Below are 24,260 nucleotides of genomic sequence, written 5' to 3'. Positions count from 1 at the left end.
ACACACACACACACACACACACTTGTCTCCTCTATAACTTTGTCTAGAAGATGAATAGCCATAGCAGGATTCAACGGAGGCCTGAAAAAAATATGTGTGCTTTTATTTTGTTTCAGTGTTTGTCTTGTGTGTGCTTATGTTAAGATTGAGGACTTGCAGCTCACCGATGTTGGTGTGCTTCAGTAAACGACAAATCCTCGCCTCTCTCTCCAGCTTTTGATGATCTTAAAGAAAAACAGGGGAGACACAAACACAGAGAGAAACAGAGACATGTTATTTTAATTCATTATTCCCCGCTATGATTGGCTTTCTGACTATCGAACATGAGGTTGGCTGCAAATTTGTTTTGACTCATTGGAGGACACAGCACAGTGTTTGGACGTTGTTGTCAGCGTCAGTGTGTGTTTTTGTACTTGACATCCACACTTCTGTGTGTGTGCGTGCGTGCATGCATGTGTGTGTCTGTCTGTCTGTCTGTCTGTTGGCTTGTGCCCCGTTCTTTTCCTTATCAGAACTGAAATGCTTGACAAAAATAATGTGACCTGATATGTGCTTGGTTGTGTGCCACAAACAGCTAGGCAACATTGGACAACAAACAGAGTGAGCAGCCACAGTGGATTCATATTGACCTCTAGTGTCAGGCTTTATATGAGCTGCTGCTTGCAAGTTTTGCTGCCCTGAGTACAAAATAAACTTGCAAGGAGGCCAAATCTAAATGTAAAGTTCATTAGGATTTTCTTGCTCATTTCTTTGTTCACTTACAGCAGACTGGAATTGGGTGATATGATAATGCACACTGAGAGACACATGCAGTATGGTTGCAAATGATGCAGTGAGTTACTATTTGACAATATCGTTGCAGCATTACTGGATTTTTGTATCCATCACATCATTGAGTACCTCGATTGGTCAGTTATTTGATTCAGTTGATTAGCCCAAAACACACCATAAAACCAGCAATGACTAATTTTTTTTAGACACTCTGAATTCAACACTGACATGTCACATTATAAAATTAATATATTTGGAGTCATGTATCTGACCACCTGGTGAATGTAAGTCTAAAAAAAAATAAGTCACAAATTCTCCATCAACACCTGAGGGAAATATCTGGCTCTGTAGTTGCTAAATGCTCCTCTATGTTCACCAGATAGTTACTAAATGTCTGTTTGTTGTCTGTTAAGCAGGTAGTGTACACAGTTTAGAGCTTTGCCATTGAAAGCAGCTGCCTGGTACCATACAATTAGGGATTGGTAGTGAACATTGTGTACCTAATTTCAGCATTGGACATTTAATTTAAACACTGTGTATTCTTCTTATTTCACTTTATATTGCATGCATGCTTGCCATCAGCAAACTACCAAATTTCAAAAGGGCAACAGGTAAAAGGGTTACTGTACTCCTTCCATGTGACCACAGACATCTCATATCTCACATCTCTCCTCTATGAGGCCAGACTGATTATATCTGACTATGTGAAACAGGAAGTGACTCTACTGTCTCCCTGTCAAAAGACACCAAAGTAACCACCAACAACCAGTAACCCTGATTCGGAGCAACCGAGTGAGAGCAGCAGTCGTTATAAGTAGTGTTGCAGCACGGCGTTGAGGCGACCCATTTCAGCTTTGCCCCAGGAGATAGAGCGCAAGAGCAAGAGAGAGCAAAAGAGAGAGAGAGAGAGAGAAAGAGAGAGAGAAAGAGAGAGAGAGAGAGAGAGAGAGAGAGAGAGAGAGAGAGAGAGAGAGAGGGAGGGAGAGAGAACGTGAGTGAGGGAAAGAGAAGCAGTAGGTTCAACTTTTTTTCGATTAAAATAGGACACCTATTTTTTACTCTCATCCTTGTCTCCTTCCTCTGCTCTTCTTGATGCTATGGTAACTGTGAACTCTGCAGCTCAGATGCAAGAGCAACAAAGAACACCAGGCAGCGGGGTACCATTATAGATACAGGTATCGCTTTGTTTGCATCAGTGTAGTGTATCTATAGAAATCGACAAGCAGACCACAGACAAACTTTGGGCCGCGGGATACTTTAAACAAAATGGGACTTAGCATTCTTTCAAATGCTGGGTTAGAAATACCAGTACAATACAGTATGTTCACTGTGACTAAAAAGACTGCTCGTCCAGTCAGTTGCGGTGATAGAGATGAAGTCAGAATAAAATCCCAACAGTGAAATGCAACACAAATACAGGATGAGCTGTGGCTTCACTACAGTTAGAGCTAAAATACAGGAGGAAAAAATGTATTTAAAACCTGTCCTGGTACAGTTAGTTACAGGCACAAAAAACACAGAAAGGCGTTCACTCCCTAATGCCTGGATAAAGAGGTAGGTGTGTGCCAGCGAGTTTAATTTTGATTTAGTTTGAGGCATACTGCCAGCTTTACAAACAAGCACAACAGCGGAAAGGCCGACATCCTGATAGACAGAGCCAGAAACAAGGGCAGCTCAGTCATCTTTTCATGATAAGCCGGACCCTTTGAGCAAGGTCACTAATCTCTCCATCTCAGCCTCAGCCCACTATGTTACTTAATGACACCTAATCGCCTCTCTCTCAATCTAAACTCTTTTCTTTGCAGAGTTAAACATTTTATTTTATTAAACTCAGTTTTCTTAATCTGGCACTTTATTTTTGTCGCTTTAAGATTTTTTGTTTTATCTTATATCAATACTTTTTTTAGTTTAAAATTGTCAAAGTGCATTGCATTGTTGAAGTATATGCTTTCACCTCATTTCCCTTTATGGATACTATAATTTATAAAAAATTGTTTGAATAGATGATAATATACTGTATACACATACATATACATTATCTTTTTCTAAAGACACCAATAATTAGTCCCAATATTTTGTTATTGTATGTGTCAATCAGAATCCCTTTCTCATTGACTAATACAATGGCTCCACTTTATAGTTAATCATGACAGTGTTCTACAGCAGAGAAATTACTAGAAAGCATACAGTAATCTGTTGAAGGTAGTCTGGTCTACATTTTTAGCCCACAGTCCTTCTCCTTCGTGCTGTAAAATGTATCTGGTATTCCATCCCACACAGAAACATCACCAGATACTAAAATAAGATTTTTGTGTTTTCATTTTTTGTTCTTTGGTGATGTATTTGTAAGTGTGAGAATATAGAAAGTCTTCCAGAATGGTGCATTTGTATACAGCAAGAAAATTGAGAGGGGGGAATGACATGCAGCAAAAGGTTGCAAGTCAGATTCAAAACCACGGCTGCTGCGTCAAGGAGTAAACCTCTACATATGTGCGCCTGCTCTACCGACTGAGCTAACCCAGCTACAACACCATTCTGTCACTGCCTTTAAAGCCGGTAATTATGTGGTCATGTTGGGTAAGTGGTATTTTTTGCTGTTGTAGCTCACAGTACAGTGTAAATGTCTGTCATATAACAGCCTTACTCCCTCTCTCCATCATTTTCCACCTCCACTTTTCTTTCACTCTCTCTCTACTCTCTCCCTCCTCCACAGGTAGTCCACCTCCCAGCCGGCTGGACATCTGTTGTCTAGCAACTCCTGCACCAATCAGAGCGTCAGGCCTCTCTTCTCCTCTGCAGTGGAACCAGCCTTGCATGCAAATGGCAGACATCGAGAGTTCACACAACTATCAAACTACAGAGTGGAAAGTAACTAATTTAATAGCATACACACTTTATAAAGGCATCTAATTATAATACATCACCTTCAGAATATCAAACCATTGAACTTTTAGCACAAAGAGAACAGACTGTGGACATGCATTAGCATAGGAAGTAGAAAAGGGAACTTTACAGATCCTAAATTGCAACAGTTAAGTGACAAGATGCTTGTATTCTTGAAGACTAAAATAAGTGCACACAGTACACTTCAATGAATATCAAAAGTCATACTAAATGTCTGCCTACATTAGATGCTTTTGTTATCATGTAAATAGGTGCATGACATTAAATTTGTAAAGCAAAGATGACAATGTTATTGAAGACAGGAGGGTGTGGAAAGCTCTGCAAAACTTGGAAATGTGATACTACTGGGTTTATGCTGTAATTTTACACTGTTGTAAAATACTTTAATAATACAATAATTTACAATATTGTAAAAATACAACTATGCTGTGAACCCTGTCAATTGCTGTGTCATAGCTCTGTTAGAGAGTCTACTGACAAAAGCTTAAATTAGTAAAATGGCCCAATAGTTGACAACATATCAATAACTTTTAGAATGTTTTAATGCAGTTTGGTGTAAGTCTAATCAGGTGTTTAGCACTATTGTTCATAACACGAAGGATGCTGGGTTTTGCCTGGACCTTTCTATGTTGACTTTGAAAGATCTTTTTTCAAACTTCGAAGTATACACATACAATGTGTGATTAGAGGTGTGATTGTCTGTATGTTTGCCTGTCAAAGCATTTTTATTTTTCAATGGATTAGAACATCACATCTTACACCTTCCACAGCTTCTGCTGCATTCGACTTTGAAATCTGCCTTACTCTCAAAAAGTCTGAGACTGACAATGAGTTCCGACTTGCTGACAAAAATGCTTTACAATACATTCATGTACCTGTGTGTGTGTTTGTCTGTGTGTGGGTTTTTACGGGTGTCCATGTGTGTTTCTGTGTGAGTGGCTGTGAGTGAGTGGCTTTTTGCTTACATCGTTAGAACTGACGGCAGCATTTCTGCATAATGTGAAGCAAATGTAATTGTTCAGACAAATGTAAAGCTATCCCAGTCAGCTCTTATAATTCAGGCCTCATCTAAGCAGCGTGTCTGAATGTCTGTACGTATGATAGCAGTAAATGATTATTCATGTATAAAGTACGACCATGACCGTTGATGATTAAGACGTAATATACTGAGAAAAGATATTTAACTTTTTCCTTTAGTCAAAGTTGTTTTCTTTCACTTTTCCAATTAAGTGAAACATGTTTGAAGTTGTTGTTTTTCTATTGCTAGTCTGCTTTTATGCCAATAAATATCCTATCACAATATTACTTTGTGCCATAAAACAATCTAATAAATGCTGTGATATCTGACTTTAATAGAAACAGATGCAGTGCAGTAGCAACAAATGTTTTTGTCAATGTTTTTAATGAAGGTCTTGTTTGTTAATGGTAATCACAAAACTGTCTCAAAAACTTCAGTGGTAATTATATATTGCTATAGCATAGATGCAGCTTATTTAAAAAGGTAAGTCGATTGTGACAGAGTTGTCAGGGGTTTTAAAGGGGATAACTATATTTGTGAGATCTATATTTGTGAGATTTCACAAATATAGATATATATTAAAAATAATAATATATTGAAAAAACAAACTGCATCGTGGTCCTTTAACACATCAAATCTGACATTACAAAAAAAGTGATGAAAATGTTCATACCTTTTGCTTGAAATTGAATTAATAATAAAATAATAAAAAATTGAGGAGCAAGAGGCTATGGAATCAGGGGAAACAAAAGAAGCTGATTGGATGCACTACCTCTTTATACAGTTTGACCTTAAGTGACGTCTCAAAAGCTCGTCACCAACAGGACAAGATTTTAGATTTTATGCAGCATGTTTTAATTTATAAAGTAAGGGGTTACCAACCAATTGCACTTTTAATGTGCAGATTTTTTCAGGTAGGCCTAATGCTTTTTCATTGTTTCACCTCCAATTCAAAAATACAAATGTTTTTTTGTCTCTTACGTTTAGTAAGATGTAAATGTCTTGCGTTTAGTAAGAGACAAAAAGAAGTTTAATTGATTAAATTCTTATACACAAGGTCCCGATTACATTCTCCTATTTGATCAATTAGGTTAGGGAAATTTCAGTTACAATTCCAATTTAGATTGGATATAAAATAGATTACCAGAGAACTGATGCTGTAAATTGTACAAGCAAGAAGCAACCATCAAATAGTTTTGTATTATGCACCAGGTTCCTTAAGAATTGATACACAAAACGTCTTTTTAAAGTACTTTTACCTCAAAAGGACTAACATGACAGTTATTGACTGACTACAGAATTCATCAACACAATATTGTTCGACTGAATAGAGTGACCATGTTGAAGAACATTCTTGTGAAACAACTATACCATGGTTTTCAATGAAAAAGCTCTCTTTCTGACAAAATGTGGCTGTCCTGAGGTGACAACAGTTAGGTAAAACACAAAAACAATTAATTTAGATAAGACTAGCAAAAAAAAATTGTTTTGAGTAATAACTTGATGAATAACTTTATAAAACTTTAGCAACTGACATTAAACACTGAGGCCTTAAAAGGGTTTTACTTATACCATATGAGTAAAGAGGATTACAAATAAGAGTATAAAAAGACTTAGCAGTTAAAATGCATAAATGATGAGTATTCTAATGGATATACTGGTGCTTATAACAGTCCCCTTAAGTAGTACTCCTGGGACAGAAACACTGTTTGTGTGTCACACTGTGATACATCCATGCTGAAAAGGCATATCTTAAAAGATTAATTTCGGGGTATTTATTAATCAATATCAGATCACTCAAAAAAAGATTAATTTAAATTGGAGAATTAGTTATTTTAACCCAGACCTGATGAATTCTGAATTAACAAACTGTGAGCCTATTAAATGTGGAGTGAACAAAGGTAAGTGAAAAAAGTGAAAAATTGTTATTACTCTAAGTTACCAAGTCACTTACTGCCAGAAAAGTATAAAGTGGAACTGCATTTATTTGCTAAGTTATTAATACATTCACCACTTTACTTTGCATTGGTGCTGTTGCAAGGGCGATTTCTTGTTCTCTTGTTCTTGTCTTGTTAAAAAAAGCTGCACACAGCAGATGGGGTTATGTGTTGTAATGTTTTACTGTCATAAACCACTTATCAGATAAACCCACATGTTATGATGCTGTCTGGGTTTATCAAGAAGAGAGACATATTCTGTATTTATGCCATAACGAATGCTAAAAAGCAAGTCCTCTTCTAAAGAACATCTGTACATTTGTTCAAGTTTGATACCGTATGTAGTAAAACTATAAATGCTACTATGACTATTACAAATTACACTTATAAAGAATATGGAGATGGCAATGTTGTCCTGCAAGTAAGTAGTCCTTATTGCAAAATAACCCCCAAAAAGTAATTAAGGACATATGTCAAAATGGCTGGCATAATTACTGGTGACTTACATGTTATTTCCTCTTATTTTATTCATTTGTTTTTTGCTATTTGCTTTGACTTGAATCATCCTTATTTCATAAAAGAATAGTCAAGATTCAGGGACCTGTTTGCTTCCACTTCAGAGTGTTGTGTTGAAAAGTTGGTGGCACATTGTTCTTACCCTGCAAATCATTGCCATCACCAGACAAACTCCAAACCAGAACCCACCAAACTCCCAATATTTCCCTTTTTGTCTCTCTCCACTGCTTGCGTCCGCAACCGCACTGCAGCAGAGCGTACTGCTCTGTGTGTATGTGTGTTTTCTTTGCCTTTTGTAGTTTGGCATCCTGTAAATCTAATAACACCAGATTTAGGAACAGACAGAGAAGACACAGGCAGATATAGAAAGTGAGAGGGAAAAGAAGCAAGAGACAGGGACAGAAATAGAGACAGAACAAACACCTGACAGACAATGGCAGTCAAATACACAAAAGAAGAAGAGACAGATAAGCCAGCATGTGTGGCTCTGGAGGGATGTTCAATTTAAACATCCTTTCCTCAGTTTGTATCTTTACTCTAATTTACAAAGTTATGGTGGTAAACTGATTTCTGGCCTCTCGTATCAATCATAAACTACATTATATTGTCTAGCACTTAACTTAAAATGTACTCACATACACTAAGACTAATATTTTTATTTGGTTCCATGCTGATGTCAACTGCAATTTAAGTAACTTGACTACAACACGACATGTAGACCAACAGTAAATGTCTTTGCGTCGACTTTGCTTATAAATTGTAGGTAAATTAAGCGGCTAATAATGAGAGGAGCACAAAGAGAGGAACACTTAGCTACATTTAGCTAAGCAGGAAAAAAATATTTTGCTTTTGCTGTTTTGAGAAATGTAAAGTCACATTACTATCGGTTACAAATGTTTCTGTATTGGATGCAAACTGGAAAGGGGAACTATAAATTAAAGAGGAACTACATATTGAATTATTTTTTGTGCTGTGAAAAAAAAACAGATTTTTGTTGGCGTATTATGTTAATAAAGATAATGTTGCCAACATTGCACATATTGTGTACAACAAACACAGAAAACCAGCTTGTGTGTCTCCTTAACGTTGAAAGGTCGTTAAGGCAAAATTATGTGGCCCCTCCTCGACCGAGTTTTAATGAACACAATGCCAACCGGATTACGTTTTCTATCAACAGGAAACGAAAGCTGCAAACTTGTTGATACAGAATGTATCAATAAACGATGCTGGGAGGATTACTTTTAAAACATATTCCAATACAGATTACTGAAAATATGCACTAAAATGTAATTTGTTTGAAAACATCCTCCAGGAATTTATGATGGGCACAATTAACCTGTTTAAACAATCAATAATTGATTTGATAATGGAAAAAAAGTCATCATTGTCATAGTCCTAACCCTAATGCACACACACAAAATGACCCACCACACACACCACAACAGGGTACTGCAAATGTTTTATGCCAGTTTAATAAAGAGGTTTAATTAAAAAGATGGGGGTGAACGTAACATCCCCTGCAGACAGCAGCTAAGTAGTTCTCATCCATACGGTTCCATTCTCCCCCCCCCGCAGAACCCGGGGGGTTGGTTTCCCAATAGAGGAAGACTTATGAGACTGATAACTCCCTTGTTTTGTCTTGTGAGCAAAAACAAAAGGTGCATGGTGTCAGAGATAAAACTGCCCTCAGAGTATTGACGGGAGCTCTTAACGTAGAGTTAATGGCTTCCTTTATCTTATCCGGCGTAATGCAGCTGCGTGAACATTAGACTAATATGTAAAAGTGGTTTAATCTGAGGGTGGTGGACTGGACACCTCCTGACAAGGAGAGACACAAATTCACATTTAGAATCTCATACATTCACACAAAACGCTCCAGATTTAAATGTAGCAAGGAAGCCCTGCTGCACACTGACTTCTTTCATTATTATGATAATAGCTGCAACATCACTTATTTAAGAAGTATGTGGTGCTGCTAGGGAACATTGGAAGCATTTGGATATCTGTACCCATAATTACATGAAAAACGATTTTTCATAGATAAATCATTTCGGCTATTTAAACAACAATAAAATAAAAGGTGATAAAAGCAAAGATGTTGTCTGAAAATGTCCCTTTACTGAATAACAAAGAAAAAGGCACGAATCACTAAATATGTAGCTCTGTGGGTACCACAAGAGCTGGCATAGCATAGCATACTTATGTAACTTTCCATGACAACTATGAGACAGTTTAAACATACAAGCCAACACTCAAGAACACACCATTGTCTTCTACCAAAGAAAAATTCTGGTTGCATTTATCCACAATGCCTTCCAACAGAACATGCTTAAACTTTCCATCATACTTTGTTCACATAAATGTGGTGGAAAGTAATAGCGTTAATCCAATGAAAGCAAGGTGTTTTGCAGTTACACTGCATTCCACGCCTACTACTGCTTGTCAAAAAGATTGGTATGTCTGCATCTTCCGCTTTGAACTTTGGTCTGCAAGATTATGAATCAGTGCAAAATGGGTCTTGTATAGTAGTACTGACAATTATATTTACAGTTAATGTTTTAGAAATGGAAAATGTTTTGCAACTATGCATCTCCATCTGTTTGAATCATAAATAAAACAGAAATACAAGGCGCATTGTTAATGACTGCTTTAATGTGCTTTTCACTTTCATACCTCCCTGTGTGGCTCATACTCCAGTCTTGATATGACTCTGCTGTAAAAAATAATAATGATCATGATATGTGGCCTTTGTTTATCGTTGGTTCATAGCACTTGAGGAGGGAGACCAGACCAAAGCAATACACAGCCAGTGAATGTGTGAGGAAGTAAGAAGCGGAGGGAGGGCCGAGAGGAGAGAGTCGTTAGGGGGAAAAGGGTAAATCAAACAGATAAAAAACAAAGGTTGAAGAGGACAGAGGCAGAGAGAGAGAGAGAAAGAAAAAGACAGAAGGAGATGCAGTACTTGGTAATTAAGAACGCATTTGCCTTAAACAGAGTCCATTACCCTTGTTAGTCATGGTGTAGGTTCTTTCCGGACTGAATGATCAATCATTTTTACATCGAAATCCTCACATTTTAAAAATATAAGAGCTGCAATTTTGATTATAGCTTACATTATTAACAAAGATTTAAGATGTGAACATTTTATCGGTTAACTGCTTAGTTGGACAGCTAAAGCTGTCACCAGAATTGTGACGATATCCTAACTCAAGGTTCACTTACTAGATTTATTTTAGAGGTTTCATGCCATTCCAATGGTCTTCACCTGTGGATGGAGATTGCTCAGTAGTCATCATGCGGCTTAAGCACTTGGCAACTTAGAGTGAAAATGCTATCTGCTAATGAAGGCCATGAGATGTGGCTAAAAGCTCCAAGAAATCCAGTACGGACACCTTGATTTAGAAATTGGTTTTGTCGGGCAAAATGTAATATCTTACTAAATCTGAGCTAATTTCATCCCAAGTGGCCAAGTGATTGCAGGTTTATTGCCAGACCTATCTCCATAGCGCTGTGTCAGCACGAGAGTATAGTATGGCTGAGCAAGTTTACATTCTTGTATTAAAGGTCCCATGGCATGGAAATTTCACTTAAACACATTAATATGAGTTCCCCCAGCCTGCCTTTGATCCCCCAGTGGCTAGAAATGGCAATAGGTGTAAACCGAGCCCTGGGTATTCCCCACCTTCTTTACAGTAAAATATACACACTCAAAACAAAATAAACCTAGATAGACACAAAGACCCATGCTTCAGTTTTAGGCTCACTCTCATGCGTTTTCAGTCTGGTTGGCTAGACAGGTGAACATGAACTGAAACCAAAAAACTAGCTCCTTTCGAAAGATGGAATATTTTTAACACTGTGTGTGTGTGTGTGTTTGTGTGTGTGTGTGTGTGTGTGTGTGTGTGTATGAGAGAGAAATCGAGACACCGAGAGTGAGAGAATGACCAACATTTATTTTTAGCACCCAGTGAGTCATGTGATCTCCCCCTTCTTCCCACTGATCCCTCCTTCCTTTCCCTGCCTCCTATTTCTCTGTCTCTCCCCCTATCTTTCGTTCTACCACAATCACATCCACTCTCTCTCCCCCTTCCCTTCACTTCAAAGTGAGGAGTCACAGTGATACCGGAGGAACACAGGAATAAGGACCATATATTTCTGTGTTCATATATATGGGCAGACTGGCTGCAACAGCTATCCTCTCTGTTACCATGACATCCCCAGATAAGAAATATCAACTACACACACCCCTATTACCACAGGAACAGTCCACTATGAAGGAGGGTCAGTTACGAGATAGCTGGAAACAGCAATAAAGCAGTCTCTGCAAAGACATGGCATTTACCAACAGGCTACATTTACAATAAATTAAGAATTCAAATCAGGAAAAAACGGGAGAAAGAGAATGATAGCACCATCAACGCTCTATCAAAGCTCATATTACTAAATCTTTTGTTTCCACCCTCAGTACCACAATGCAATGTAATATTTACAAGCAGGCCTTTTGTTTTCAAAATATCTTTATTGCAATGTATTCAAACCTAACCAACTGTTAAGAAAAGCTGAAAGGGTCACACAGTAGGCAATACGGCTAGTGCACAGATACAGAAACAAGAGCAATCATGTGCATAAACACACACACATACACAAGCAGATGAAGGATTACAAACACACACACAAGCACACTTGCACACACACACAGCACATCACAAGCAAATACAAAGTGACAAAAGATAGCAGACAGAGTCATAGTGGCAGGACACCGACGCATGCATGTTGGGAGAGGACAAATATTCAACTGCTGTGAGGGATACAGTGTGCACAATAACACACAGACACACACACACTTAAATGTTGACTTTCCGTTCTTTCTTTCTATGATTATATATCTCTCTCCCTCTGTATCCTATCCCTTTCTTCCCCCTCTATCTCTTTACTGCTTCTTCTCAATTACTGGCTCATCTGCTGCTCTTAATGAAACACTGCATTTTTTTTCAGGACTATGACTGGTCATTTAGGCCCACCACACACGTGCATGCATAACCAGGAACACCAAACACACACACACACACACATATACACACACACACAACACGCACACACACACACACACACACAGTGCCTTGATCTGCCCGCTTTCCAGCCACCAATCCTACACTAAGCCCTTTTCAATTTTATATACTCACACATGCACATGCACTTGCATAGGCAAACACACACACACACACAGTAGTGGAGTGGGGTTGGAGGGAGGTCATGATCCTGCCAGAGAGAAGCGAATCAGGGTTGCAATTCTAGGGCTTATCGCGGAAAGAGGGTAAGACCATATCTGACACGCCAGCATGCCCGGTATGTAAACCTCTAGTCTACACAGAAACACGCATTCAGATAAAAAAATGAAGGAGAGAGGGGATTCGCAAATCCTTGTGCATATACGGTGATATAACCCTTTGCAGTATTTTTGGAAAATCTTTCCCAGCATGGCAGCGGTGAGACACTGATCTGTCTGCCAAGGTATATATTACCATCACTGCACCCAGCAAGCGGCAGGGTCAACATGGGAGGAGAGAGACAGAAAAAGGGAGAGAGTGAAGGATTGGCGCGGGAAGAGAGAGGAAAGCAGAAAAAAGAGACTCTTCATGAAGTTGACCAAAGAAAAGGAGAGATAAGAAACAAAGCGACGAAAATGGTAAAGGCAGGGATAGATGGCGAGGTAGTAGAGGAGCAGTGCATGGGTAGAAGTACCTGGTGATAAATATGACTGCATCTTGTAAATAAAAAAAGAGAGAAGATATATAAAAAAACAAGAAAAAAAGAAAATGCTAAATAGAGAAGAAGATTTAAAAAGGAAGAGAACGTGGAGCAAAAGGATGCTGAAGAGGAAGGCGCTGCAGGAAATGAATGCAAGGTAAAATACTGCAAAGAGGGGGAAGGAGTTGTTTGTTAATACACATAATATAAACTATTAAAACATAAACGTGTATCATCACAATGAAACTATAGACGGTGGCATTACAAGTGCACAACAACAGCCAAGGTGATTTCCATTAAATTACTACAAATTACATTTTAGTTATATGGCTCAGCTCACATCTACATAAGCCTGACTGCATGTTGTATGACAGCAGTCATTGGTTAGCACAGGCAAGTAAGCTGTGAGAAAACACACAGTTGGCTAAAGAGAAGGAGGAACCGCAAAAGTGCAACACACCATTGGTTAGTAATCACGAATATGCTGTTAGCGGTTACTGGGTCACGTGTGTGCTTGTGCATGCATGTTATGTGTGTGTGTGTGTGTGTGTGTGTGTGTGTCCCAAGCCTGAAGCAACTAGGCCAGCAGCTACAATTACAGTGACGGATGTGAAAGAACTGGGTCGGCTTCGCAAGAGATCTGCCCGTGGGACTACAAGACCAGCCAGAGCCCTGAATCAATACAGAACACATGCACACACGCATAAGCACACACCTACACACACACACACACACACACACATACACACACAAGGTTGTATGTGAGAAACATTTACATAGAAACAAAAGGACAGATATGAATAACACAAAAAGGACAAGGACATGTTCCACACAGCACAAAAAGGGCAAGTGGGAAAACACAGCTCCAGCATTTACTTATATTTACTGTTTTCTTCTGCGCAAACAACAAAAAATGTAACCAACCAAAATCCAGATGAGTCTCTGCCCTTGTGTGCCTGTCTGTCTCTCACTCACTCACTCACTTTCCCTCTCTTCTCTCTCTCTCTTTCACACACACACACACACACACACACACACACACACACATACTTGTTCCCTTTTAAAGACCCAAAGTACGGTGGCCAACAGGGGCAAATGCACTGCAACTTGATTAAACACATGCAAATAGACAAAACACAAGCAAATTAAGAAAACAACTTCATTAATTACACATGTAATGAATTACACGAATAAACACATGTGCAACATTTAGCAAACGCGCTGCAAATACACACATCACAACCAAATACACAAATGCACTGCAAATACAGACAAAACACAAAAAGAAAAGCACACAATCCCCCCCCCCAAAAAAAACCAACGCTGCACCTAGATTACACAATGGAAGTTTTCCACGCCTCTAGGGGGAGCGCTAAGTGGAACAGCTTGATTTTCGACCCCACGGGGAAAGAGAGAGAGAGAGAGAGAGAGAGAGAGAGAGAGAGAGAGAGCTGGATTACGTTTAATCTCAGAACGGTGTGCACCATTGTAGAACGGTGTGCACCATTGTAAAACGGTGTGCAACTGATTCGAAATCATAGACTGTAAATATTAAAGGTCACATGGCATGAAGATTTCACTTTATTTTTTTTTAACAATGAGTTTTAATGTTTTAAAATGAGTTCCCCCACCCTGCGTATGGTCCCCCAGTGGCTAAAAATGGTGATAGGTGTAAACCAAGCCCTAAACCGAGAGTACTCTGCTCTGCTTTTGAGAAAATGAAAGCTCAGATGGGCCAATCTGGTATCAAGAATACCTCCCTTTTCTCTGCTTTGCAAACAAGCAAAGTGGCAGTTGGTCACGCCCCCCACCCCCACCCCCTCCTCCTCAATAGCTACAGTCACAGAAATGGCACATACTAAGGAAAGCTCATTGTGGGACTGGATCTAGTGGTTGTAATTCTGCACCAAGGTTAAATTTTGGGAAAGAGACTTCATATATGGTATTAGGGGACCATTAAGGTCGATATAAAAACATCCCAAAAAAGTACCATGTCACGGGACCTTTAAGTCTATGTTTGAGATACGTTTTCTCTCGTTTGGTAGGTGTGTCTCTAGTTTATTGGCTTTACAGGTGATACTCAATCAGCAGAGACGTGTCTGTAAACTCGTGGTAGTAAAAAATCAGAGCACTCTCTCCCCATAATATGCAGCAAGTTTTTCCATTTGTTTTTGGGGATTGTGTGCTTTTCTTTTGTATTGTTTCTGTATTTGCAGCACATGTGTGTATTTGGTTGTGGTATGGGTATTTTCAGTGCTTTTTTCTAAATACTGCGCATGTGTTGTCACATTTATAAAGATGTTTTCTTAATTTGCTTGTGTTTTGTCTATCTGCATTCTACAGAGTTCAATCACATGTAACTCAGTGACACTTTGGTGCATGTTTTTTTTGGTGTGTGTTTCTGTATGAGTGTGCCTCTGTACATGTTTGTGTTTCCTACCTCTGGCGGAAAGCTTCTTAGTGTTGATGATTTTTGCAGCAAATTCCTGTCCAGAGGAGATCTTCACACACCTCCTGACCACAGAGAATGCGCCCCTGAAATAAACACAAACAGAAATACTTAAGAATATGTTCAAAAAAAGGTCTGAGTAACATTAGAAGGTGTGAGCTATACCAGTCCATTTACAACCAGAGGGGTGTTTTAATACAGAGGTTTAGAATAGCCAGAATAGAATAGCTGGGATTAGTGTGATAAACATGGCTTGAGTAAGCCAGTAAACCAGGTACTTCGATTGATTTGAAGAAAAAAATGTTTTAGTTTAAGCTTGGCAGGAATCAAGCTATACCGGAGGGATATATTTCCATGGTAACTTAAATCAAACTTGCTGCAAACTGCATGATTTGTTTAAAATAAGCTAACTTTACTGAAATAAACCTGATTTAAAGAGATCTTTTGCTGGTTTAAACCCAGCTCTGTGTCATGGTAGTGTGGGCAGCGTGTGCAGATGAACAAGTGTGCCTTCCGAGCAGCCGAGGTCCGTCGTGATGCGCCAGATGACACAAGACGGCAGGTTTGTCAGCGGATCTTAGAAGACCTCAGCTGCTCCGAGCTCCGTGCACTTGCACCACGGATGGAAGCCACACACTGTTTATCTAAACCCACTGCCCACACAAATCTAACACAGACATGGATTGAAATCGTCAAAATATTTTTTTGACTGATCATTGTAAGTTATGAAATAGCACCCAGATGTCATAAATCAGTAAAAATGAACAGCCAAATGAAGTTGTACAGTCACATTTCAACAATAAATTGCACAAAAGCATTACAACTCACACAAACACATTCACATCCCCATGCCAACCGTACACACTGTCCTCATCGCTACACAAGACCATCAGCACCAACAAATGTGTCTACCAGCCTTTGTTTAGGCATTGTTTAAGCCATGTGTTGTTCTGGTGTTCCAGGCACATGTATGAAGATCAAAAACAAGGTCTGCTATATTTAAGGAACGAGAATAGCAAAGTGTTACATCTCTCGTCTTTAAATGCAACCATGGAGATGTCCACCTAAGCTCCGCTTAGCTCTGCAGCCATGCAAGCCGTTTTGCTATTCAACCTTCATCTCTTTCTGTGCACTTTTTCTTTCAAATAATATCTGTTCTCATCCTGTCTAGCTCGAGATAACATCAGATATATCACAAACAGTTAGACACACTGAAATGCAGACACTAGAGAGACAAAGCAGAGAATACTCATTACCTCAAATGAACCGTGTTCTTTCACTAACTGTACTTCTAATGGCTGATAACAGTAGTGTGATTTTTCTGTAAAATGTTATATAACAGTATTTGGTTAAATCAGTGTTGCGATCTGAGAAATATCTAAAACTTTGACCGTATGTAATCACTGTTGAGTATATAGCATGTGTACCATAAACATGTTGGGCCCTATCTTGCACCTGGCGCAGCACGGCACAAAGCCCTACGCAAGTGTCTTTGCTATTTTAAGACATTCATAATTTCCCATACTGTGCCCACATCGTTTAAATAGCAAATGCACCTGTGCCCATTATTGCGCCCTTGGGCGTGCTAATTTTACAGGGAGGTGTGTTCATGTGAATTCTCGGCGTATTGCTATCTTGCGGCATAGGGAAGTGATTGCACCATTGACCAACAAAAACCTGTTCTAACATCAAAAGCGCAGTGAATTAGTAAAACGCACACTATGCTTGTCACACACACAAGGAAGCGCAGCAGCACAAACACATGCAAAAGATTAAAAGTAAAAATATTATGGCGCAAATCCTCCATCATAATAGCAATGCACCAAGGTACAAACGTGCCTGGCTTTTAAAAGGAATGGGAGATGACACTCGGATTGGTTTATTGCATGTTACACCCAAAACACACCTATGAATTAATGAAGACACTAAGTACAAAGCTTTTGAACCATGTGCACATGGACCCTTTTTTCCGCCATCAAGACATAGACTTAGACATTCAACTGCACATTCACAATATACAGCTGAGCAAGATTCCGTTGCAAGGCTCCGAAAAAAGGAAAGAAATAGAAGACAGAGAAAAAAGAGAAAGAGAAACAGTATGAATATAAGTATGTGCAATATAAAGCATTTGCTAAATATAAATTTAAAAACTATTATAAGACAATTATGACTAGTGCAAATGTCAGTAGGAGCTGATTTATAGAGGATTTGATGAAGGAAATGATCACATAAGATGTTATGTAAGAATTTTACTTGACTATCCTGCATTTTTGGGTAGCATGGCAATGTGAAGTGCATATGCTAACTGTGTCTTTACAGTGCTCCATGGCAGAATGCACCTAGTAGCTGTGCTTTCGTCTTTAAAAGTAAAGAAGCCAAGGTTAGCAACCAAATCGTCGATGATAAGGATGTTTCTGTGTTGTTGTTTTTAAAGGTCCAATGTGTAGGAATTTCTCCCATCTAGCGTTGAGATCATATAACGCTAGATGGGAGAAATCAACTCCCACTCACCACGCAGTTCAAACGTATCACGTATTACAGCTACGGTATTCTTCACGCTTTAAAAAAGCCGGTCATTTGCCTTTTTCATCACATTTTTCTTTTTCTGGGCGAAGAAGATTCCGGTTCCTGAAATTTTGATTTTAAATACTTGTGGTCCTCCATGTTTCGTTCTTCAAACTTGCCGGGGCCTGGGAAGCAGCAATACCCATTAGCAACATTAGCAGCACCTGTGAGTTTATCATGTATCAGTGTAAACGCGAACGGCGGAGCAGTATGTCATGTATGTCCCTTACCAGCTAACGTATTTCAAGATGGCGCATGAATGGAGCGTCTACCCCAGTTCATGCAAAGGCAAATGTGAAATTTCAAGTCAAAGGGAATACTTGGAATTGATGGTAGTGGTAAATATTCATTAAAAAGGACAAGTTTGAGAACCGGCAACACTGATTTTGATAATAAACAACTAAAAACGTTAAACACTGGACCTTCAAGTTCTCAGACTAACATGGTTAAAAAATTAAATAGAAAACACTGTATATAACTAGCTTGGAATTATCTGATTATGAAAATGCTTCACAAAGGTGAAGACATTTGCGTAGGGATGTAGAGAAAGACGAGGTTTATTTGGTAACCCAAGGTCACATAAACTCAAAAACTGCTGGGACTGAATATTATCCATTTCAGGACAGTTTTTTTCAAATGTTGATACCATTTGAATGCTGTATTTTCCTTATTATACAGATGGTTTTGCATGTTTTAGTCAAATCATATGAACACAACTCACCATTTTACAAACCATGTAGTTTTTTATTTTTTTTATTTTAATGAATTATTACTTTTATTGAACTGAAATCACTGGAAATCCAATTAATTTCCATACAGTATTAAAAACCTATTAGTTACAAACTCAGTTACAATAAGTTACTTACAGTGCTGTCTTTAAGAATAATTCTGCAATTAAACTGCAAAACAACCCAACAATAACGTAACACTGACAGAAACAAAGCAAGATTTGATCTTCACTGTGATGGATCAACTTCAGCAAGTTTCAATGGTCTCCTGTTTGATTTCCATACAGAACGGACTGTTAGGAAATACACGGTATACCCAAAAATTCTAAACTGAATACCATTTATTTGAAAATAAGCAAAAAATGTGACATACACATGATTTATTGATGTAGTTAAATAATGATGTAGTGGGATAAAACACACTGGTATAGTCCAAGCCAGGTCCTGAATGACAATTTTCTGTATGTATCTGTATCTTATTTAGTTTACTAACATTCCCAACATTGTGTGTAGCACCGTGTAAATAACTGCTGTAATCACCTTGGGAAAATTGAAACAATAACAATATCCGGTAGGCTTTGCTCAAAAACAGTGTGGTATTTTCATTTCATCACCACCAGCTACTCTACTGGATGTCAGTGTGCTCCTCACATTAAAGGGTTCAGGTGAGTTAAAAGGTAGCCTACTATAAAAGCAATATGGCTGCATTATTAATGACAGATGGTGTGCGATGAACACAGCACAGGATCATACACGCAGAGGACTGATGCTGTAGAGGAGATTTCTTCTTCATCAGGAGGGTGATGAGAGGGTTATAGTACATGTTTTTAATCTCTCTGCTGAGGCTGCACACATCTGAGGCTGTGTACACTGACCACAGGGTTCTGGTAAAGATTTCAGGTGACCACACAAGTACAAATACATGTCCATGAGCGCGTGCACACACACGTACGTGTTTCTCTCTGTCTCCCTCTCTCAGGGGTGAGGAATTCCCTGCCTGTGTCTGATAACTGACCGCAGCTCGGTGCTTGGCTGAGGAATGTGTCATCGCCAGCTACATGGTCTGCTGTCGCATTACCGAGTGTGTATTTCTGTCACGCGGGAGGAGGTGGAGGAGGATTTGGGGAGATGGAGGTAGAGAGAGGGAATGAGAAATGAGGGACTAAAACAAATAGGATGCCAAATATGATCAGGCCTGTATTATAGCCTCCATGGTAGTGTATTTCACAGGTTGCATAGGCTACACTATCAGCAGCTCGCACATTCACACCTACAAAACCGCACAGAACCCGGAATCCGCGTCCCTAAGCCAAGCGGCCTATTACATAACAGGCTGACATTTCATACAGAGATGATGCCAGATGATAAAAACATGATTCCTTACTTCCCCAGCTCCTCGAACAGCTGATATTCATCGGTAAATCTCGTGCAGATCGTTAACGCCATCCTGAAGGTGGTGACAAGGGGTTTACGGAGACGCGGATAAGGTGCACTCACAAACAGTTGTTAACACAACCCGGTTTTCTCCTGGACCAGCAAGCCAAACTGAGGGATTCATGCACAGCTGAAGCGCATCGGCGGGAGCTATGGTGGGATGGTTTCTGCGGCAATTGCACTGCCTGCTTGAGTGCTTCAATATGGACGAGAGGGCTTCCGGCGTAGTCGTATGCTGTTTCTTTATTTTCTTCACATGCAGCGGCTTGTCACAGCTCGTACGGGCAGCATTTTGTGTGCATTCCGAAATCTGGTGTGTGTTTGTCCAGGGCTGTGAGCGTCGTCTCTCTGCGCGCATCAGACGACGCACTACCGCACCTACCCCCGGCTGTGCGTTCAGTCCCGCCCCTTTGCCTGCATCCCATAGAATGTGTATTATTACTACTAACAGTATATGTTGCATCCTCACACATGCCAATAACAAACAAATAAGAATAAGAATAAGAATGATAATATTAATATTAATAACAATAATGTATGTATTAGGTTTAATCATAAACCTTTTTTTACGACATTTATGAGGAACGTACTAGGCTCTAGAGCTGGGGTCTGAACAAGGTGATCATTTAAGCAAGTTATTGCTGACACAAACTGTATACATGATCTGTTTATTACATGTTTTTTTAGAATTGTAGTTGTGTAGGAATATTTTCTTATCACATGAAATAAAAGTTGGTAGTAGTCATCACACACAAGCCTTAATGAGGCACGTGGATTGGGAAAATACTTAAAAATTTATAGTAGCTGTAAGATTATTATTTCCTTCTATTCTACACTACCAGCCTAATGTCCTCTGTGGCTCTGGAGACAGCTTGGTCAAGTCAAAAAGAATAACCCTGATGGCGTCATCTGGGTTGTTTCATCTTGGGCTCATAGACTGCAAAGGATTACAATGAGTTAACACAAATTCCTTTTAATGGCCCTCATTTTTTGACGTGTGTTTAACGCATGTGAGTGTATTTTGGACCCTCACATCAGTTTGCTTTAGGGAACATCAAGCTGTCATCTTAATTATATTTTTTAAAGAAACCATTGTCTTCGTAGTCATCATAGTTATAAGATGTGCAGCTTCGGAAGGTTGACACAAATGCAATTACAAGTGCATGTGACTTATGGTACAGTCTAAGTTTACTGACTTGCAGACTGGGTTTATTGTTGCAATTAAAAAGTTCAACAATTTATACAATGTCAGATAGCGGTTCCTTGCAAAACGTCATGCAATTTCTTTTAGTTATTCACGTGAGAATAAAATCAGGGTTAGGAACTGTGTGAAGATAGTGAAGCAGCATCTGTGGTGAAACTCCGTGATGTTGGATCCAGTCCCATAAGGAAGAGGTGTTTCAAACACTTCTTCATGTATATCAAAAGAACATTATATTGGTAGCTATGTTATTAAACAGTATTTAACATAGTATATGTACAAAATTCTGACAGTGTGATACTTTTAAAAATAGCATCGAGTAAAGTCTTCTTCAATTTGTCATGCTTACATTGTTTTGTAGTAATTGCACATTATTGGTAATTTCTAATACGTTTAAGGATTATTCTAAAATAGGATATATCAGTTACTACAGGTTAAAACTCATCTCATGACTACATCCTTGCAAGAGACGTACAACAGGAAAGACAAATTAATAATATGTAAGAAAGAAAAATCAAAGAAATTCCATTTTCAATTTCAAGTAAACTTTTTTAATTAATAAATAGGTTGTCAGCACAGCTACACAACTGAATCCAGATACATTCACGTTCCATAAATACATCTATAAATATGTTGAACCCATAAGTTTTAGACAAGATAACATCATGGAGTTTTACAAACTACAATGGCAGTCAAGTGAAATTCGAGAGCACATACACAAGTGAAATTACAAACAAGCACATACTTGGGAATAAATAACATGTGTGATACGAACATAACCTTCATGGGTAAATTGTCATTTTCAAATTTTGAAAATCAGGACATTAGGCAATCTTCTGGTATTAAAGTGAGATGAGTGTGATGACAACAAATACTTCTGGTCTTTAAACGGCCCAGACTCATGAAGCACATCTCTCCTGGTCTGTTAAGCGTCTTTTGCTGCAGCGAAAAGAGACACAAGAATTATATTGTGCATCAGAAATTAACACTCTTCTTCTCTGTATCATGTTCCAGTTACATAATGAGAGTAGATGACTGAGTGCCTTTATACTGTGTCATTGATCTGTACTTACTTGGACAGGATCCTTTTAATCATCTTCTTCACCCAGGGAGCTTCAGGGTCCAGGCAAACCTGTTGGCATGTAGTTTTCAGAGTGGCACTGCAACACCAAACAAGAAACAGAGATGCAGTCAGAAAACGTTGGTGAAGCCAGCATACAACAATGACAAAACCTCAAAGTATCAACACCATCGTAGTGGAGACTTGGAAATGAGGTCTTACATGTATCCGTCTCGTCGCAATGGGAGTTGGCAGGAATCAATTCCACCTTCTCGATGTGGCGATGATGGGTTTGGACCTGTTGGATGCCGCGCAGTGCAGCTCCACTCCCAGGCTTCTCAGACTCATCCCTGTTAGGGCACAGGAGTCACATATGGTCACAAAGTGCAATAGCTAGTGTTGATAGCTCAAAAGCATCGAGGAAAAGAGGACAGCAGAATGTGCACAGCAGAGTGACCTGAATCAACAGCATAGCTCAATACTGTTCACCCAATTATTGATTTACAAAAACATTCTTACCTTCACTGATGGCCAGGAAGGCCAGGAGCACCACAATAGAGGCGACAAGGATTCTGCTGATCATCATGTTTGACTTTGAGAAAATTCTGCAACAATTAACACTAAAGATTGTCTCTCAGAAAGCTGTCTGTTGAAGTCTGAATGGAAAATTAAAAGAGCTTTATATAGTACTGAATTCTTCTACTCTGTTCCTTCTCTACTTTTCCTTTTCTTGGTCAAGCTGCCTTCTCGCTCTGCTTTGAATCTAGCGCTGAAAAGTAATAACTCTCCTTTTATAGCCGTCTTCTGGAAATGAGTCAGACAGGTTGCGCAAGCTGGGACTGTCGGCAGCTTAGTGGGAATTTTTCACTGATTGTGTTGCATCACTGTTACACCAGGATAACATTGATTGGCCAAGTCATTCACAGGTGGCATGTAATGAAATTAATTACTTCATGCAATATGTGAATGATGAATGCCACACTCAAGTTTTGTCACATAAAATTTCACCTTTAGGAATTAGAATTTGATGTACCAAGAATGTATTTATGACTGTTGTGGGTGTAGTGCGTACTCAGACTACTTGTGAAGCTGTCAAATACTGGACAGCTACTAAAACACATTAAAACATTAACAAGAACATCCAAATACTAAGCTGCATGCACAACCATGTACATTGATGTTGGAGTACAATCATGTTTTAGAACTTGTTAAAGCATTTTTTTGTTATTTAGAAAGAGATAGGGAGAAACATGGTGTCGGATTTCAAAACTCCTTTACAAACAAGGAGTGTAAATTATTACACTCATCTAAACAGTCATGTCGTTGATTCATGCATCTGACATTTCTCATGCCAAAAATCTTTGTGAGACTGAAGAGCTTGACACAAGTTTAACAGACTCAAACTTGTCTATGGCTCAAACATTCCTGCACATACGTCACTGTAGGCAATCTCACAAAGCAGAAGGATGTGTGAAGTAACTTCTGAACTGAGGGATTCAGACAGTCAAGGAAGCAGTGGTGGAAGAAGTAGGCCATTCACATCCTTTGGTTAAGTAATAATATTACACCGTCCACTAGTAAAGGTCCTGCAATCCAAACCTTACTTAAGTAAAAATATGCAAGTATCACTGCATCCGCTTCAAGACACTAGTACTTACAGGGCCACAAACGGATCAGCCCCAGCATACATTGAGGACATGGTCAAACCCTATACCCCAACCAACCCACTCCTCTCAGTCATGTTTAAATTTGCATAATTATATATGTATGTATATATATAAATTTATATAATACTGTGCAGAAGTCTTAGGCAGGTGTGAGACAATGCTGTAAACTAAGAATGCTTTCAAAAATATGAATAGTGATTGTTTTTTCTCAATTTACAAAATGCAAAATGAGCAAACAAAAGAAAAATCTAAATCACATCAA

The 24,260-nt window shown here is 38.9% G+C and overlaps 1 protein-coding gene and 1 pseudogene across 17 annotated transcripts in view; both read right to left on the bottom strand.

Moving 5' to 3' along the window:
* camk2d2 (calcium/calmodulin-dependent protein kinase (CaM kinase) II delta 2) overlaps nucleotides 1-20,442 on the bottom strand; it is a 37,559-nt gene extending 17,117 nt beyond the window's left edge. For 11 of the 17 annotated variants that reach the window (XM_032499835.1, XM_032499827.1, XM_032499848.1 and 8 more), the window contains exons 1-3: nucleotides 20,021-20,442; nucleotides 15,335-15,429; nucleotides 165-224 (exon numbers count right to left, since the gene is read on the bottom strand). In XM_032499835.1, coding sequence (XP_032355726.1) covers nucleotides 165-224; nucleotides 15,335-15,429; nucleotides 20,021-20,082 — 217 coding nt within the window. In that variant the 5' untranslated portion in view covers nucleotides 20,083-20,442. The remainder of the gene's footprint in view (nucleotides 1-164; nucleotides 225-15,334; nucleotides 15,430-20,020) is intronic. The other 6 variants (XM_032499895.1, XM_032499937.1, XM_032499888.1 and 3 more) reach the window with 1 other exon arrangement.
* Nucleotides 20,443-22,170: 1,728 nt separating this feature from the next.
* On the bottom strand, nucleotides 22,171-23,103 carry LOC116701664 (interleukin-8-like; annotated as a pseudogene).
* Nucleotides 23,104-24,260: the final 1,157 nt, after the last annotated feature.

Source organism: Etheostoma spectabile, chromosome 2 (assembly GCF_008692095.1).
Source record: "Etheostoma spectabile isolate EspeVRDwgs_2016 chromosome 2, UIUC_Espe_1.0, whole genome shotgun sequence".
NCBI lineage: Eukaryota > Metazoa > Chordata > Actinopteri > Perciformes > Percidae > Etheostoma > Etheostoma spectabile.
This window is presented reverse-complemented; position numbering and strand designations above follow the sequence as displayed.